Genomic DNA, 19,372 nt, shown 5'->3' on the forward strand with positions numbered 1-19,372 from the left:
GGGTTTTTTCAGGTGCAGAATTCGATCCAGTAGGCGACTGAAGGAGAGCGTGTGGCGAGCTGTTTGGAATAAGTAAAATGATGTCCTGGTGCCAGAAGAGATCACGAATCACAGCACGGTGATATTCAGCTGTTATAATAAAGGACTAAGTAGGAGGCGCAGTGCAGCACAATAAAGGTAAGCATGTATTTGTTTTTAACCCTATAATTTTCTTGAAATTATTTCAAATTATTATAGTAGCGAAATTATTTATTTAGTAGCTAATTTAACTTACAAATTGTACGTAAGACACTCCATCCTTTATGTATTCACGAACCGGTTAGAAAATTGAAACTCAATCGCGGTTAGCCAAGACACAAACCAAAACGTTACGTGACGCGCCAGCTTGCATACAACCGAATTGTGCAAAACCGGTAGACAACAACCGGTTCGACTGATTCAAAGTTCAAACAGCAGCAGCAACGGCAGCAGCAAAAACAACAAACGGTGGTTTGATTTCCTTAACTTTTATTTGCAATTCAATTCACTTTTAACTGTAGAAGCAATACATCGCGAAACCACGTTGCACGCACGTTTGTGCGCTACCACACACACACACACACACACACACACACGGTATTTTGGCCGTTATTAGCCGTCGCTTTGAAATGCACATTTACGTTCTGTCAATACTAGGTCGTCTGCTGGAAGAGGAGCTCCGTTTCGTTTTTTTGCGTTTCGGAGGGAGCGTGTGTGTGTGTGTGTGATTGCTCCAAAATGCACCTAAATCATCGTACAAAATAATTACAACTCTCTGATAATAGCAGCCCAGCACTCTTGCCTAATGCATGCTTCACCTGCCCGCCTACTGGGTGACCTCCTCTTCCTCAAATTTGTTGTTATGCTCGTGTGTGTTGGGTTTGCCTTCCCTTTTTTTTTGCTTTGCAGACGACTCCTCTCCTAACTTTTCCCTTTTACAGTACTACGTATGCGTGTGTCTGCGTGTGCTATCGATAATAATAGTAGTAATCATTATTATTATTATATTAAAGTCATTAATATCCTCTCACTAGTCGCTAGTAGAAATATCATTAACATTACAAAAAAAAGAAGAAGATTATTAGTGTCAACTTGCTCAAAACTGGGGCTGTAGTAAATTGTTCATCTCTACTGTGTTTTTTTTTTGTCTGCTAAAGGAGAGCTTGTGCGTTCTCTGCTCATTATTGTTGCGTTGTTATCTCTTGCGTTTCCAGCAGAATATGCATTTAGTATATATAATATTTTTGTTTTCCTTTTCTTTTCTTTTCTTTTTTGACTGGCTTTATCCTTCACTACTATTTGCCATGGGAAGTAGCTAAAACAGTTTTAGAACAAGCTAAAAAGAGAAGAAAAAAAAGATTGTATTTCCCTACTCCACTGTCTGTCCTCTAAACGAAGCAAGCTCAATTTTTAAGTCATGCCAACTGAATGGGATGGAAAACTGAAAATAAGCGTGAAAAGAGGAATATAATTGAAGTAACCTACTCATTAGGACAGTTTGGCTTAAATCTGTATACAATCAGATGGCACGTTAACAACATATTCGCTTGTTCGAAACAGAATGCGATACCACGCACAGGTCAAATGTCACCGAATCGGTCGCAGCTGCTTCTTCGCTAGTTTTGTTTTGAAAGAGATAATACGCTTACACACACCCACACTCACACACACGTAGAGGACAAATTCAAGTGTCGTATTACTTAAGCTGCTACATGATAGTTCGTTACTCTCCAACACACGATACTGACTAATTGCGTACCAACCACACATTCACTCACACACATTCACCATCACACTCACGCATGCACACACTCACACATTTTACTACACAAGAATTCCTTTGGGTCGTGAAGAACGGCATTTGAATAATTTAAAATTGCCTTCATCATCTACAATGCGCAACAAACAAGAAATAGGAGAGATTAAAAAAAAAACGAACTCTTTGCAAAATCTCTCTCTCTCTCTCTCTCTCTCTCTCTCTCCCTCTTTCTCTCTCTATCGTCATGTCGTTACTGTCAAGTGTTCGTGTCCATCTCAAGATCGAGTTCGATCTCTAGTATAACTCTGTTTCACTGTTTCTCTCTCTCTCTCTCTCTCTCTCTCTCTCTCTCTCTCTCTCTCTCTACCTCCAGTAATCGTTCAGTCATTATCATCCTAAGCTAAACAGCCCTGGCCCTAAATAGCCCTAAAACACTCGCACACACACACACTCAAACACACACTCCAAAACTACCACATGCTCTCTTTCTATCTCTCTCTCTCTCTCTCTCTCTATCTCGCTCTTGCGCCGCCACTGATCGAATGATCGTCGCCATTTTGGACGCGCAGCGCGCCATCTTTCTCACAGTAAAGCACACGCTCGCAACACGTGCTCTATTTGCGTGTGCTTTCTGCCTTACCGCACCAGTGCCTCCCATCCACCTCACTGCAGATCACTTTCCAGCTCCACGTGCTGGTCTTGCTGCGTTTCCGGCGGCTCCTCCTCCGGTTCCGTCGCCAGCCCTTGCGCTTTGTCCAGCGGCAGCGGCAGCACCTCCGGCGGCAGCACCAAGATGGCGGACGAGGAAGCCAATCCCGCCCCGCCGTAGCTGCCGTCGTCGTGGATCAGGTTCTTAAACTCCAGGATGGTCTGCATGGTGGTGGTGGTGGTAGTCGGGACAGTGGGCGGTCCGTCGTGCCCACCGTCCGACGCGCTGCCATCCTCGGACCCGCCCGCTGCCGAACGTCCAACATCGTTGTTTTCGTCGCGATTTTGTGTCGCTCCGCCGGACCGATCGTGCTGTTCCGGGCCAGTTTCGTACTTGAGCTCATCGTACGGTTGCTGCTGCGGGATGGTGAGCACACTCACGCCCGGTTCGTCGTCTAGTTCGTCCTCGTTCGGGGGTAGCAGCTCGTCGTCGGTAGCGTGCGTCTTCTGGATGGTGTTTGGGAGCGATGATAACGGGCCGTTGGTGGAAGGGGACGCTGCCACGCTAACTACACCAGCGGAACCGATCGGTGGATGAGCCGCCACAACGGACACTGGCGGTGGTGGTGGTGGTGCACTGGTCGAAGCTTCGTACAGGATCGGTATGGGAGCGACGGTAGCGAGGGCTAGAGGAACGCCTGGAGGAAGAATCGGCGCTGCAAGCGGGACAGAAGCGGAAGGTACTACCGGTACCGCGGCTGCTGGTGGTGGTGGCGGTGGTGCAACTGCGGCTGCCGCCGGCATGACAAGCGTGGACGGGACGAGAATCTGCACAATCGATGGTGGCTGAATCATGACGTTTGAGGGTACGAGCGGAGCCTGCGGTTTGAGGAGTGGTTGGAGCATCGCGATCGGCGGCTGGATAAAGATCGGCGTCTCGACCGGCATCTGCTGCGGGACGATACAGTGGGCCACCCCGTTCAGGCGGGTGTGGTAGAACTCCATCTGGTTGATCAGCTCCGGGAGCGATTCGTTGCAGAGGACGGGATTTTCTGGAGAAAACAGAGATGAAGATAGAGGAAGATAAGGAAGGTCCTAAACAATATCCAAAAGAGTTAACACGTACCATCGAGGAAGATCTCCAATCGATTGGGCACTCCATGATTGCTGCAGCGCGTGTTGGAGACAAGATCCACCGACAACTCCCGGATCATGTTCTTCGAAAGGTCGGCCACGCACAGGATCGGCAAACCGTGGAAGTCCTTGTGCATCGTCGTCAGCTGGTTGTAGGACGCATTCAGTGACTCCAGCGAGGGCAGGAACGTCTACCACAAAAAAAGGAGGAAGATGTCGTAAATCAATGTTCTTGGGGAAGATCTCGGGGAAGAATAGCTCTCTTACCTTGGACAGTTCCTCCAGTGTCTTGAGCTGGTTGAATGACAGATCCAGCCGCTCCAGCTCCTCCATCCCGATCAGGTCGTTCGGCGTGATCGTCTGCAGGTCGTTGTGGGCAACGTTCAGAATGCGCAGATTGTTCAGCCCCATCAGTGCGCCGTCCAGCGACCTGAGCCGGTTGTTGTTCAGCCGCAGCTCGGAAATGATCAGCCCCGAATCGATCATGTTCTCCATCCGGCCGCTCAGCACCTCGATCCGGTTGTGGGACAGGTCCAGCAGCCGCAGCTTGCGCAAACCGGCCACCTCCTGGAGCGAAAACTCCTGCAGCCGATTCTCGCTAAAGTTCGCATTGATCAGTCCCTTGCAGTTGAGCAGCGAGCCGTTCAGGTTGACCAGCCAATTGCCCGCCAGATTCAACTCCTCCAGCCGTTCCGCTTCGAGAAACTCGTCCCGCCGCAGCTCACTGATCTGGTTGTCCTGGGCGAGCAGTTTCGTCAGATGGGTGGCGCGGGCCAGCAGTCCATCGAGCGACCGGAGCCGATTGCCCGGGACGCACAGGTTGTCGAGATTCTTCAGAAAGCGCAACTCGCCCGGCAGCTGCTCGAGCTTATTGTTCTGCGCGGTGATCATCATCAGATTCGGCGATCCGAGCGGCAGCTCACCGTCCAGCGTGGTCAGATTGTTCTCGTTGATGAACAGCAGCTTCAGCTCGTCCAGATGGCGGATGCTGCCGTTGAGTGAGCGCAGCTGGTTCACGCTGAGCTGCAGCGAGTGAATCGTTTTCGGCAGTGCGTCCGTATCGATGCGCTGCAGCTGATTGTTGCCCATGATCAGATGGCGCAGGTTCTGCAGATGCCGGAACGTGTCGCCGGAGATGTAGCGGATGCGGCTGCGGGCCATATCCAGTGTGCCGAGGTTTGGCATCTGCTCGAACATGTCCGGCGGTATCTCCTCGAGCAGGTTGTCCGCCGCGCTGAACAGATCGAGCCGGGGTAGGTTGCGGAACGAAGACACCGGAAGATGACTGAAGGGAGGGCGAGAGAATGCGAGATTGGTTTTTGTTATTTTAAAATTTAAAGACAGATCTTTAGGTTAGAAGCAATGCATCCGCAGAGTATGATAGAGTTTTTAGTACTTGGTTTTAGTACAACACTTTGTAGCAGTGCGTTTGAGTGCCGCCAGGCCCCGCGGCCCCTTGTTGTAAGCGGCCGATGGGCGTCAGCAGCAATCAAAGCATCTTGTTGACCTTTCGTTTGCACCAAAATAGTAAACAGGCATGGCGCGATGACAGTACGAGAAGTTACCAGTGTGCATCCCGATCACGCCCGCGGGTGAGCCCATTTGTGTTTGTTTTTATTCACCAGTGCGCCTGCCTGCAATGTGAACAAACGCTCATGAATGGACGGTGTGAGCATGGGTCAGTATAAATCAAGCCATCGCTTGATTGCTGCCCGGTTTTGTTCCTTTTTTTTCTTCTTCTTCTCTTGTTATTGTTGTTAACCCATCAACATTGAGGCAGTGTAGCAGCCGCCGCATACCGAGCGTCATCCGTGTAGTAGCGGTGTGTCCGCGTGTTAGGCCGTAGGCGTTAAATGGCTTCATAAGTTCTGATTTAATTAATTAATACACTCCAAGTGACATTCGACGGACGACGGGCCAGTTGACAAAACTGTGCGACATACTGTGCAACAGTTTGCAACCAACCAACCAAACACGCTCAGGCGTTCAGGGGCAATATGTTGCTCGCGCAGTTCTGGTGCGCATCATCATCATCATCATGCGCAGCTCCGATCAGGCGCGTGAGGTGCCCTGAACCAATTAACACGATCGTAAATCAGTGCTGAAATTATTAAACATTATTGTTATGGGCTCCCCATAACCCCCCTTCCCCCAAGCACGCCATCCCGAGACGCATTCTGCAGCAGAACACGTTCCGATTTGTTACTGCTGATTGATAACGCCGTCCCTTCCGTTCAGTCCTCGGTTTCAACCTCTCCCTCCGATACGATTGGCATACACACACACACGCGTTATCGAGGAAGAAGCGTTCCCTGTCTCTGAGGCAGCCACCTCCAACCCGGCCTGCCTGCGTCCCATCAGGAAGCTTTTGGTCGTCGCCGGTTATGGATCGTAAAACTTCTTGACGCCATCGAGACGCGTGTAACCTGGCGTCTACTGAGGCACGAGAGAGGGAGGATGTGTGGTTTGCAATCCCCTCAAGCCCTCAAAGCTCGTGATGCTCCATTTACCCGCACGGTGACTTCGCTCCCGGGTGGGATTGCTACGCCATATTTTGCTGAATCAATTAGCGAAAAAGTGAAAAGTCTCTTATTGTGTGGGGTGTTCTTGTGATCAGACTGTTTTGTGGTGGTCGTCAGACGATGAAGCAGACGAGCAATGGAGCCAGACAGACGATATTCATAACATTGGCCATATTTTAATCAATGTTTGACACGACATTGGTTATCGGTTGTCAGCAACATTTTCAAGAACGGGATCTTTCTTTTGCTTTGGTTCTCAGTTTATGATAACTGGGTAATGTACACTAACAATAAAACTGTTGCCTGTTGCCGGTATTTTTAACGATCTGTATCGTTCAGGATCGTTATAATACTCCTTGAAGAGATAGAGCCAACTCCCAATCCCACTGAGCTCTTGGTTCCGTTGGAGTTGGTTCCGGAGCCGATTCCGGAGTTGAATTCGGAGTCGATTCCGGAATCGATTCCGGGACCGGCTCCAGAATTGGCTCCGGAATCAGAATCGCCTCTGGAATCGAAATCGTCCTAGAAATTGGTATCGACCAGGGAATCGGAATTTGCTCGCGTAACGGAATCAGGATTGACTCTAGAAATGGAGTTAGCTCCGGAATGAGAATTAGTTTTTGAATTGAAATAGGAAATTTGGGAAGCGAAATAAGTCCGGGAATCACCATGTGAATAGATCATTTACAAGTAAATTTTGATTCTTTGCCGCTATCAACACGTAGCATCATTGGACTCCTATTCCTATGAAGATGCCGAAACCGACTCCGTTTCGAAGCCAATTCTGATTTCGGAGTCAATTTCGATGTCGTACCCGATTTTGATACCGGAACCAATTCCGGAACCGATTTTGATTCCGGAGCTGATTATGATTTCGAAGCCTAATCCGATTCCGGAGCCAATTCCAATTCTGGAGCCGATTCCGGAACCAATTCCGAAGCCGATTCTGGAACCAATTCAGGAGCCGATTCCGGAGCCGTTTCCGGAACCAATTCCGGAGCCGATTCCGGAACCGATTTCAGAACCAATTCCGGAGCCGATTTCGGAATCGATTCCTGAAACTGATTCCGGACCTACTAACTGGAATCGATTCCAGAAGACTTCGTAGCTATCGTAGGAATCGATTACGACGAAATCTTCATTTTTCTCATCACTAATCCTGACTAATCTCCGAGACATTCGGGACACGGTCCTAGAAGATCTTTTTAGCGTTCAAAATAGCCATGCGTGTAACTAAGGGCGACCTTTGGTCTTTGCGACCTTTGGTCTTTGCGACCTATCCGAAGATCCTGAAGACATAGGGAACATTAACGATATCAAGTCTGGATGATCCTGAGATAGCTGGAAGGACCTTAAAGTAATTTCAGTCATTCCTAGGACAACCAAAGAACCTTTCAAATGCGCCTGCACCAATAAAAATAATTGCATTAAATAGGATTATTGTACTAAGATCAAAATTATCAGCAAATGTTCATATAACCTTCAGTTGACGCCTTTTCTACGTGCAAGATTCCTGTTCCTCATTCCCACTGGTTAAACATGTCCCTTTTTTCGTAACTGTTTAACTTTAACGCACACACAAAACACACCCTAATCCTATGCTACTGCGCCATAGCGTGTAGAGAGAAGAGTGGTCGTTCCTCTTCCGTGCCGTTCCGTTTCGGTCTTAGATCGCTCGGCAAGATTCAACACGTTTCCTACGCGAACATAGTCGCTCTCCCACAAGCACCCACACATAAAAACTCACCTTCTCTTCTTGCCCTTTTTCGACTTGGTAAATCTGTTGGTAAAGCGAACGTGCCACAACGGTAAAACGGAACCTCACACGTGGGGAGGGGTGACACCCATTAACCGCGGTCGCAGCTGATCGTAGCGTCAAGAAGCGTGATAAGTCACACACACACCGTTTGCTTTTCCATTTTTTTTATGCGCCTCTTCCAACGTTTACCAACCAACCTGGGTTGGGTTGGGTTTGTTTCAAATTAGAATGACGCGTATCATAAGCGAATATCCCTTTCGGGGTTCGCGGCCCGAGACCCGATCGATGGTGCGGTGGACTTTCAAGCACGCGGATGGAAGCGCATGAAGGTTCGTTGTTTTGCGTCAGCATTACTCAGCACTGTGTTTTTTCTCTCTCTCTCTCGAAGGCTATCGATTTGAGCCGATTTGATCGATCCACAGTCCTGTCCGTAGTCCTTTTTGCTTCGAAGTGGAAGTTAAAATTGGGCTTTCGTTGTACATTAGAGTGGTTCAGCTCGGTCAGTGGCGAACGAATTTGTGGCGGGTGGCGTTTAGATCACTATCGCTCCAAGGCGTCTATTTCATTTCAGTCGTTTTCTACTGACGTAAATGATGAATTAGTTGCTTTCTATCGTTTAATTCCACTGTCCAGGTATTGCCTTGTTATGTTCAACGAGATACAATCTCGCTAAAACCATAGACTAAGACCTAATGCCTTTACTGACAAAGCGTGCTCCAGTCAGACAAGGAGATCTGAATGGATAGGCGCACACCGAATTATGGCATGACTGGATGGAAATATCTTTTTTTTTCTAACAAAGTCTGGTAAGACCATAAAAGAAAACGAGTCGTGTGGATTATCATCAATTCACTGTGTTTAGAATGTATCTGCAGCCATGCAGCATGGTACAATATCTTGAAGAGATCTTCAAAATTCTTCCGGTCTACGTACGAAACTGCTACCACAGTTCCAGCCGCTGCCGTTGCACCTCATTTGACGCATCAGGGCAAATACAAGAACTCCAAGAACACTTCCGTTGCGACCATTTCTTCTCGCCCTGATCACTATCGGCCAAACCCTTCGCCGTTGGGCGAGAGCACATTGCATTTGCATCAGAACAAACCGTCGCGCGCGATCGTTGCCCACAGGCGAATGCTTCGCTAACCACATGATGGATAAAACGGACTCTTTGTCGTTCCGTTTCCTGGGAATTGGCTGGCACAGATAGCCCTGCGGACCCGCTGTGTACACGCTTTCTCGCCGGGGTCAACACCGTGGGGTCAAGTTGGAGAAAATCGAACCCCGGACCGCTGTTTAAGCGACTGGCTAGCGCCACCACCATCATGTTACCGTGTGTGTGTGGTGCTCGACGATCTTGGCAAGATTTCTCCTCCACGCGGGATGCTGAATGATGCGTGATTGTTTTCTTCTCCAAGTCTCCCGGTCTGGAGCGGGGGGAAGAGTCCAAGGGAGAGGTTCATTTTGTCGGAGGGCCAGGGTTCCACGGGTTCGCCAACATGACCGAGCGACCGAGAGTTGGCATGGCGCCGTGGTGCGCCGTTTGATATGATTTGATTGGAGTCGACCGATAATTGAAATCAATCAATGGTAATTCAATTAAACCCCGTGTCCCGGTCGGTGTCAACTGGTTAGTGCCACGATGTGACGATGTGACGATGCGGACCAAACAGCAAACCCCGCGTTTGGTTGGACATCAGCTTTTTGCTTCGTAACGTGTCCGCCCGGTACCGTTCTACGCAGTGGTTTCAGTACGGACGGCATTCTGCTAGCTTGGGGTAGTTTTGGGTTGCATTGGGTCATGTCTTGAATGTCGTTTTACATGTGGGCATTACACTTGTGTGCAATCAAATCACGAATTTTCTCAGAAACAGAATAGAGTTTGGAGATTTTGCGCTCTTTCGGTTGATCTTTTGGTCTCGAAAAGTAGCTAAAGCGCGATTAAGCCTCTCTAAGCCAAACCAACATCATCATATACACACTGACCTCCTCTTGTTTGTAATTTTTAAATACATTGAAGTGTTGTTAAAGATAGAAGGTCTGAGGTCTGGTTCCAGAGACTGTAGCAATCGAGTAGGTAGTGCAAAATAATTCGAATAAGAGAAAAATGTGATCCAAAGGAAACATCAGTTGTTCTTCACCTCGTCGGAGCAGTAGACAATCACTCAGAAATGGCATTTGATAGTTTTGTATAATGAAAAAAAAAACCTTATTTCTGTTATCAGACGGAATCGTGGTTACAGGGTTTCCCACGATTTATTGGTCAGTTCCCATGATTTTTTGGTGTGTTCCCACGATTTTTTGGTCGTATCCCATAGATTTTTGGTTCGTTCCCATAATTTATTGGTATTTTCCGATTGGATATCAATACAATTGGACCAAAAAATTCTGGGAAACGACCAAAAAATCGTGGGAACGCACCAAAAAAATATGGGAACCCACCAAAAATTGATGAGAACCAACCAATAAATCGTGGGAAACCCTGTAAAACCGATCCTAAAATCTGGATGGCAACGGTGGCATGGCAAGGTGTATGTATCTGTAATGATCGTACGCTCTCGGATACTACTCTAATAATTTTGGAGCAGTATCCTAATATCCCAATTTAAATCGGAACTGACTAACAAGGTCTGCAAAGGTTTATAGTTTCTATTCACGAGGGACGGCGTTGAAACATTTAGAGCATTTGGTAGGCTTAATTTACTCAAGATTCAAACAAAGTTTACAGCATAGAATGAAGTTTTGTGTTCATTCTTCAATGCAATCGCCAGGTTTTGATATGCGTAGTTGAAGCGAATATATAAAATATGAAATGTAAGGAAAACCCAAGAATTTTGGATTTTTTTTAGACAATTTTAAAACAAATGCTTCTTTGGAATTAAAAAAACAACTGAAGGGAGCATTGCTAGGAGTGAAATATTTGAAGTGTATTCTGCATTGGCCGGTCTCGTGGTACAGTCGTCAACTAGTACGACTTAACAACATGCCCGTCATGGGTTCAAGCCTCGAATAGACCGTGTCCCCGTACGTAGGACTGACTATCCTGCTATGGTAACAATAAGTCACTGAAAGCCATGCTCACTTCCACTAGTGCGTACAGGCAGGCAGGCCTTGACCGACAACGGTTGCTGTGCCAAAGAAGAAGAAGAAGAAGATTCTGCATAGAAATCGTTAAAAAATTGTTTCAGTGTAAGGAAATTTCCAAGAATTTCTCGCCAGTCGAGTTTTTTGTCCCTGCTCCCTTGAGGGGAACCATACGCAAACAAACACCACCAAGCCCAAAGCGGACGCCTGGTGGGCCGTACACACACGCAGCACCTCCAGATGGTACATGCCAACCGCTGCTTGTCAAACTTGAAACCAAATTTGATCTCATACAACGCGACCAGCAGCACACCCGAGCTAAAGCGAAAATCAAATTCCCGCTATAACCGTTAACTGTCACAACGTCACAGCAGCAACAAAAACAGAAGACCAAAAAACAACAACCAAACCGGGGGTTTTCCCCGCACGAAGAAGAAGCACAAAACCAGCGCTCGCGCGTAGCTGGTTGGCGTATTTCATTGACAGTGCGACGTGCGGATGGGATGCTGCGTTCCTGGAAGATGGTGGGTGGGAAAGTATTATTTTCAACCGCATCTTCTCAACGATCGAAACCCACAGGACTGCAGTGGGCTGCCGTGTTTACTTTGTGGCCCGTCAGCCGGGGGAGGGAAAACCCAACCGGCCTGCTCAAATTTCCCATCCATCCATCGGGTGGGTGCTGTGCTGTGTGCCGGGTTGTGGCAGGTAATATACGAACGGCGAAAGGCAAGTGCGTGAGACACACACACACACACACTAAATCCCTTCCCTAAAAGCAAAGGAGATGAAACACGAGCAAAGGATGAGGGTTGACACGGGTGCAGCTGAATAAATACGACGCAGTCAAAAAGCCAAAAATGCCAGGAGCAGGGTAGCAGGGCAAGTCGCCCAGGGTTGTGACTGCATCTGCCCGTGACTTGTTGTGCTGCATGTGTCATGCTTGTGTTTGCCAGTTTACAGTTTTTACCCACAGCTTGGCACACTGATAAGGGTGCGAATTGATGTCTAATTAATTCCACCGACGGACGTTTTATTTACAAATTGCGTTGCCGCTGTGAAACATTTGCTGCAGCTTTCCTTCTCTAATTTAATGCCAAACGTAACCGTTTGCCGTCGTTCACAGCCACATCGCGCTGTAACGTCGCAAGGCTTTCGGGCCCCGGTTGCGTGTGTATTACAGCACCGCGAAACCTGATTCCTCCGAGGCTGAACGACGATGTGTGTGTGTGTGTGTGTGTCTTTGATGAAGTGCGCCATCCGTCACAACACGCGTCAACCACCAACGCAGCGCTGCTTCGATAGGTGAGCGTTTGGAGGGTACTCACACACCGCTTAGCAAACTGCGCCACCGACGACCGACGACGACGTCGCGGTGTTGCGAGAGTGTTGTTATTTGTTTACAACGCCACGGCTACGCCAGGGTAACGAGCGGATTACGTACGGCAAAGATCGCACTTTAACACAGCCTCCGCTCCTTTAGCGTGTTGGTGATTGCCGCGTGGGTTCCTACGCCGTGTTATCGGGGACTCTCGGGGACCCTGATAAGCGCACCACCAAAACGATCACTCACCACACATAGGAAGAGCGTGTGTGTGTGCGGGCGCGATTCAATGATCCTTCCTGAGCGTGATCCCGAGATCGCCACCGTTATCAATTGATCGGATCGGATCGGGGCAATCGTTTGATGCGCGTCATGCGCGCCAACGTCAATCGCGCTCCAATCGCGCAACGGGGGAGAATTTGCCAATCAATCAACAACAACGCCCCACGCCTGTAAGCGGACTTTCAGCAAGTTAGTTTACCAGGGAATTTCCCCCTACCTCCACACCCCCCCCCCCCCCCATGCTTACCTCAGATTATCAAAGTTTATCCGCAGCGATTTGATGTTCATGTTCATCTCCCAGAACGAAAGCGCGGCCAGATCGAGCAGCTGCGAGTGCGAAATCGTCAGCCAGATGTTGTGATCCTCGGTGAAGCGGTCCTGCAGCGCGTTCACTACCTGCCCGAACGACTCCATCTGCTCGCACTTCACGTCGATGTTGTTCGCGAACAGCCCGGGCGAGCAGGTGCAGGGCGATATTTCGCGCCGCACCGCACAGTTCAGCGAGGCCGAAGCCGTCATGCCGATGATCGTGTACAGCAGCGTCGCCATCGCTGCTGCTGCTGAGTTTTCTCGATGTTCGGATTGGAGAGTTGTGACACTTTTTTGTTGTTGGGATTGTTTCAAACACAAAAAGCAATCAACACTGATGAGAGTATAGAGTTGGACGCCACACTATCACTATCGTTAGTTTGTGACACGCGCACTGGACACGCTTGGCACACAGAAACGCACACTCGCGCGCACAGAGAAATTTGGACACTTTTGCACTTTAGAATCTAGAAAGTGAGAGAGGGCTAGGAAAGAAAGCAACACAATTAATCAAACACCTGTAACACTCACACCAACACACAGACACACACACACACACGGGCGAACGAAAGGATAGTGGCAGCTCGGCCTCTAAACAATCGCACCGAAGTCTCACGGAGCGTTCACTTTCACCCTACTCTACACACATGGAGCGTTCTGCTTCTACCAACACACTCTGCTGGACTTGGCACCGCACAAAGCCACTAGCCGAGCCACCAGCTGATCGGGCAGCTGATCGGGTCGATCGGGTACCGCGCCATCGACAGAGCGGGAAGCTGCCGGAAGAGTCTCGCGACGCGTTCGATCTGTACGCTGGCGCAACAACAACCGCGTTTGGGCGCGTTCACTCTCGAGATTATACGCGCGCGCGCGCTTACACCACTGCTCCCTCTGCACTGTGTGTGCTTTGCTGCCGATTAGTTGCGCGTCCCGCGTTCGGTTTGATGACTTGGCGCAAACCGCTCGACCGCCCTGCCAATCACACACTCCGCATGTAGTGCGCGCGCGTTTGCCGCGAGATCGTGGTGTAGCTGTGTCGTGCATTACAATCTTTTTTCGCTCGTCTTCGGGCCGGCCCTCCCTTGCCCAAGGCATGCAAACTGCATGCATGCATGCATGCCTGCCTGTACACCACCCCACGGGGCCCACAGGCCACAGGGGTGTTTACGTTTTTACGAGCCCGCTTGGTTTGCTTGGCTCAGCGATAATCCGCAAAACGGAGCGGTAATAATGCGAAGCCCTCTCCAAACGATCGTCTAGCGCCACCACGAGCGCTCGCTCACACACACACACACGCGATCACCCAATACTACCGCGGCGGAGGGCTGGAAAGAAGGACAACAAACAATAAAAAGGCAGCGCCGGCGGCTACCGATTCGATTATTTTGCCTCACTCGCCGAAGGAGTCCAATTTCTGCAGTGCAAAGCGGCTCGTATTATTCCTCCCCTAACGGTAGCTCAAAACAACACCCTCTTCTTCACCCCTATAAGCAAAATGGAGGAGGAAGAGTTAGAAAGAATTAGAAGGGAAGAAAATCATGGAAAATACCAAAAAAAAAGCGGGACTTTCACCCATACCCATCCCAAAGGAGAGAAAGAGAGAGAGCAAGGGAAAGAGAGTCTAATGATCAAGAATCTTCCAACTCCAGCACTGTGGTCCCTGTGTGTGTGTGTGTATGTTGGTGCGTGTGTGTCACTGGCGGGTCCGATAAGACGCCGTCGTCTAGACACACACGCACACGGGAAGATTTCAATGTCTCTTTTCCTTCGGGAAGTCTTGGCATTGCCAATCGAGATTTGCAAATCGTAGATGAATCACTCGGCGCAACGTGCCTTATCCGCAACACTGCCGCACCACAGACGCAGCGAACTTAACTCGCTCTCTCGCTCGCTTTCGCTGGTGCGAAAAGAAACAACCTTTCTTCAAAACCAAACCGTTCACCTCCGATCGAAGATCGCACTTTGCTTGTGTCTCTGTGCACGTCGTCCGTTCACGGAGGGTTCGGGCGTTACGGCCAATCGCGCTGGAACTACTCTCACGACTCACGGTTGACCCGAACTCCCGATAAGCGGCGTAACGCCGCCGGCCTGCTTTGCCCTGTTTTGCCCCCCCCCCCCCCTCCCCCACTGTTTGTCACACCGGGCACCGGGGGCCTTCTCATCACCGATCACTGCACGGGCACACGCACACACGCACACACAGATACACTCACTGGCGCCTCCGCACAAGTCAATTTGTCCGTTATCACCAAAAGGCGGAAGGTGCGAGACGGGAAGGCCCTCTTCGGGCTAGAACCGTTACCGTTGTAACGCTCAGTGCGTAACGACGCGACTGTGCCCGTACTGCTGCTGCTGCTGCTACTGATGACGATGCTGCGGACCACGGACGGCCGATGTCTGCATCCTACCACGTTCTCAATACGATTGAGCGCCGAGCGAAACGGACCGTTTCCTTTTAAGAAACCGGTGGAAAAACAAATCACCCGCGCAATCCCGCGCCGCGGTCCCGCTCGCACAACCCGGCTCCTGTTCCACCCGACGGGGGCAGCAGCCCACCGGAGCATCCTTGCTCTCAGCGGACTCGCTCTCACTCTCCGTCTCTCTCTACTGTTGGCCGTTTTAGCTCTTTGCCTCTCTCCTTTTCGTGTGTGTGTGTGTGTGTGAGTGTGTGTCTCTGTTACTCGTGCTAGCTCTGGCCGATGAGTTAATTGATGCTGCTGTGTGCCTGCCCTCTGCTCACCGGCAACTTCCAACCGGCATTGGCAAGGGTGTCGAACCGTGCTGGACGTAATTGGAAGGGTTTGAAAATTAGATGCAAGTAGAATTTGCCTCCTAGGCGGCGTAGCAATTGATCTGAAAATTCATTTAGTAGAGATAGCGTGTGTCAGGATATTGCTGAGTCTTGTTGCACTGTAACATGTGTCAAGCGCTATTAATTATACCTTAATGAATAGTCAAGGTGTTAAACAAATCAATCTCCATGTAGGTTAGGACTCAGCCTTTGGCATTTGTTTCATAACGTTAGTCCTGAACTGATCAACATGTAAAATATCTTTGTAAGATATCTTATAATAATAATTTTAACATATCTAATAAGATATCTTTGTAATATTTTCATCCAACTAGCTAATTTGGCCCGCTTACATGGCTAATTTCAAAGATCTCGTTTACTCTGAGATGCATACTGAACTTATTGGCTTCAAATCCCTATTTAAACAAGGATCTGACGACCCATGGAAAGATATAAAACCAAAACCAAACCCCTACTGGACCTGATACTGAACCTATACCAATCCGATCATTGAACCGATAAACAGGAACCGATTATGAATTCATATCAGTACTGGAACCTACGATGAACTCATACTGGTCTTGAAATATATTCCGCTTTTATTCCTTTTCTGGAGCTGTACCTGGAGTTATTCCGGATACAGTTCCAGTTCCAGTCTACAAACCATTCCCGGTAGTAAATGTGCAACGGTAGGAATTAACATAGGAAATAGCGTAGCAATTCAGCTTAGAAATTAGCGTAGGAATTTTATTTAAATTTGTATAGTGATAATAATTCCTTGGGTCGGTCTCGTGATACAGTCGTCAACTCGACCGAATCAATAATATGCCCGTCATGGGTTCAAGCCCACAATCAGAGCTACCGTCTCCCCGTAGCAAGGATTGACTATCCCGCTGCGTGGTAATGAATTAAGTCTCAAAAGCCTTTATAGGCCGATAGGACTCTACGACTAACAGAAGAAGTAGTAATTCTAAACTATTCCAAAACGAGCCTTTTGACCAATAACAAAATTAAATCGAATCGAACAAATGTTGAAACAAAAAGACAAGTCAATCATGTGAAACAATAATCATGTTTGACACCTTTGTCCCAGATGATTTGTTGTCCGTATAGAGCCAGGCGAAGTTGAACTCTCTCACTCTCCACTAACGTGCAAGTCCACTTTGTTGTGTTTCCTTATTTAGTAGAGGAATTCTAAACGATTTTTTTAAAGATTTAGTATTTTTTCTATTGATTTTGGTAATTTGTTCGAGCTTTCCAACAGAAGAGGCTTTCTCTTTTTTCCCTTTAGAAAACGATCACGCTAGTTTTTAACGACTTAGCCATAATCCAGCATAAGAGAGGACTCCATCGACCTACATGTTTGTGGTTAATTTGATTTGTTACTCCAGAAAAATCCTCGCCATTCAAATTCGCTCACCTATTACGAATATTCGAGAACTCGTTCAGCTGTTAGAGGAAACCAGATTTTACTGGATTTGGTTGCCAAGAACCAAACGGTTTTGGGGGTCGAGCGCGCACTGGCTATGTCCCACTATAGAGACGTTCCTGCCACACGATCATACACATTCGGCCAAACCAATGATCAAGTTGTGTTCGTGTTTCTTTAATATTCCTGCACTTTTCGACCAACCAAAACAACCTGTCAAATGCATTTAAATCCAATCCCCAAAGCCGCGCGGGAGACCTCCCACAGGGTCTTCTCGAGCAGCATGGGCGCCAACAAGCAGGCGCCAACCACCAACTACCATTTGCAGAAAGCTGGCGCCTGCAGTAAACCACCCTCACGATCGTCCGAACGTTCCATGTTTGTTTTCTTTGGACCATAACCTGCGGGTCTGCAAGACACACGCAGCAAAAAGTAAAAAAAACAACCTCAGCATCCAGCACCAGTTCTTCTGACCGCTTTGCATGTGGATGTTTGTCTCTGCACAGTAGCCAGGACGATGATTTCATAACTTTAAGCTTGCAGTCAAATCACTCCACGCAGCCCGAACTGTCAGCCCACTCTCTCTCTCTCTCTCTCTATCTCTCTTTCTCCGCCACCACCGGGAGATAGCATCAAATTAATTTTATTTATCATGCTCCGATCATGCACCCCGGTCCCGGTCCACCCTCGTTACTCGTCACGGTAATTAATTTGCATACCGAGCGGATTTGGCGCCTCCAACTGTGGCATCCAACATACCCCCCGGAGGCGCCATTGCGTGCTCCCCCCCCCCCCCGTGGAGGTCCCGTTCGTGCAGACAATTCTTGAGGGTTTCTCACACCCAGGTTTACCAGCGCCAGCCGCGGTCCTGAACTCTGGAATGCGAGCAATGCGAGCTATGCGTGTCGTGATTTCGTTCTTAATGCTGCTTTTATTGTGCTGGGTGTGATTTTTATGGATTTATTATGCGCTTTGTGAGGGGGGCTGTAAGGTTAAGGAACGGTTGAGAAATTGGGCAACACAATGGCCCTGTGGGAAGCAGGGTGGCGGCGGTGGCCTTAATGGTGTCTCTGAGGTACTTCCAACTACGATGGGACATCATCCAGTGCCATTGTAAGTGACTTTGAGGTACTTCCAATCAACTTGGAACATTATCCAGTGCCATAGAAAGTACGCTGAGGTACATCTAACCACCTTGGAACATCAGCTAGTGCCATTGTAAGTGACTTTGAGGCAAGGATAATGTATTTAGAAGGTTGATTTTTATCGCTTTTGCTGGGCGACATTGTGGGGGACATCTGTCACTCTCTGCATACAAATTTCATTACTCCGCACCAGCCCTCCCCGATTTTTATACCGGAGCCCCTGGAAGAGAAATGTCAAGTCGAGAAATGTCATTTTGCTCTGAACAACTTCACCTTGTCATTTATAACACCTTGCTTTGAGGTACTTCAAATCACCTTGAAACATCATCCAGTGCCATAGAAAGTACTCTGAGGTACTTCTGACGTCTTTGGAACATCATCTAGTGCCATTGTAAGATACTTTGAGGTACTTGCAACTACATCGGACACATTTAAATGATGTTCCAGCAGTCCATAGTAAGTACACTGAGGTACTTCCAAGGAAGTTAACGAAGAATCTAGTGGCGGTTTAACACGAGTGGCCAATTATGAACATTGGCTGTAGGACATGAACATTATCTAGTGACAGATGAAATGGGTTATGACACAGGTCTGAAGATCAGATGGTATCTTCCCGCAGGAAAGGACTAAAGCCACTACATTCCGGTGTTGTTGTGACCGCTCAAACTACTGTCGATGTCTTCTTCTATACTTATTCAACATGGTGGAACACAGGTACAACATTGGACATACTACACGCGTACTGTGGTTCCACAACAAGATCCCAAATATTCAAAAAAATACACCCCAAAGACTCTGTGGATCGGTGTGTGTGTATGTTCTTCAGGCAAAATAAGCTCGTAAACCTGTCATAACAAGCAGCAAAAGTGCGCGACCATGGCGCCATAACCACCACAACCGAAGCAAAGGTATTGCCGGTTGGCTAGCTGTGTCCAAAATGTTTGTCATTCTTCGCATTTTTTGTCACCACCAGTTTCCAAATTTAATCCCGGTGCGCTCCCCATGTGTTCTCCCCCCCCCCCCCCCCAATGCCGCATCCATCGATCGGTGTTTAATTTTAGTGGCCGCCACTCCGCGACATCCCACACCGGAAGAGTTCGGTGGAAGAGTTTGTGATTAAATGGGCTAAAAATAATGCTGCTGCTGCTGCTGCCCCTTTCCAGCTCCCTTT

At 48.5% G+C, this 19,372-nt stretch overlaps 1 protein-coding gene across 1 annotated transcript; it reads right to left on the reverse strand.

The window, feature by feature from the left end:
- Nucleotides 1–487: 487 nt before the first annotated feature.
- Nucleotides 488–15,590, reverse strand: LOC120953901 (insulin-like growth factor-binding protein complex acid labile subunit). Its single transcript, XM_040374326.2, has 5 exons — nucleotides 15,139–15,590; nucleotides 12,775–13,321; nucleotides 3,827–4,844; nucleotides 3,552–3,750; nucleotides 488–3,477 (listed from the first exon to the last, which is right to left on the reverse strand). The coding sequence occupies exons 2-5, from the start codon at nucleotides 13,074–13,076 to the stop codon at nucleotides 2,441–2,443; spliced, it is 2,556 nt and encodes an 851-aa protein (XP_040230260.2). The 5' UTR covers nucleotides 13,077–13,321; nucleotides 15,139–15,590; the 3' UTR covers nucleotides 488–2,440.
- Nucleotides 15,591–19,372: the final 3,782 nt, after the last annotated feature.

Source organism: Anopheles coluzzii, chromosome 2 (genome assembly GCF_943734685.1).
Source record: "Anopheles coluzzii chromosome 2, AcolN3, whole genome shotgun sequence".
Lineage (NCBI taxonomy): Eukaryota > Metazoa > Arthropoda > Insecta > Diptera > Culicidae > Anopheles > Anopheles coluzzii.

Excerpts from the sequence above, each read along its gene's own strand:
- LOC120953901 (XM_040374326.2), bottom strand. The coding sequence starts at position 13,076 with ATGGCGACGCTGCTGTACACGATCATCGGCATGACGGCTTCGGCCTCG. Across the intron at positions 4,845-12,774 it reads ATAAACTTTGATAATCTGAG|TCATCTTCCGGTGTCTTCGT; the intron begins GTAAGCATGGGG and ends CCCTCCCTTCAG. Across the intron at positions 3,478-3,551 it reads ATTGGAGATCTTCCTCGATG|AAAATCCCGTCCTCTGCAAC; the intron begins GTACGTGTTAAC and ends TGTTTTCTCCAG.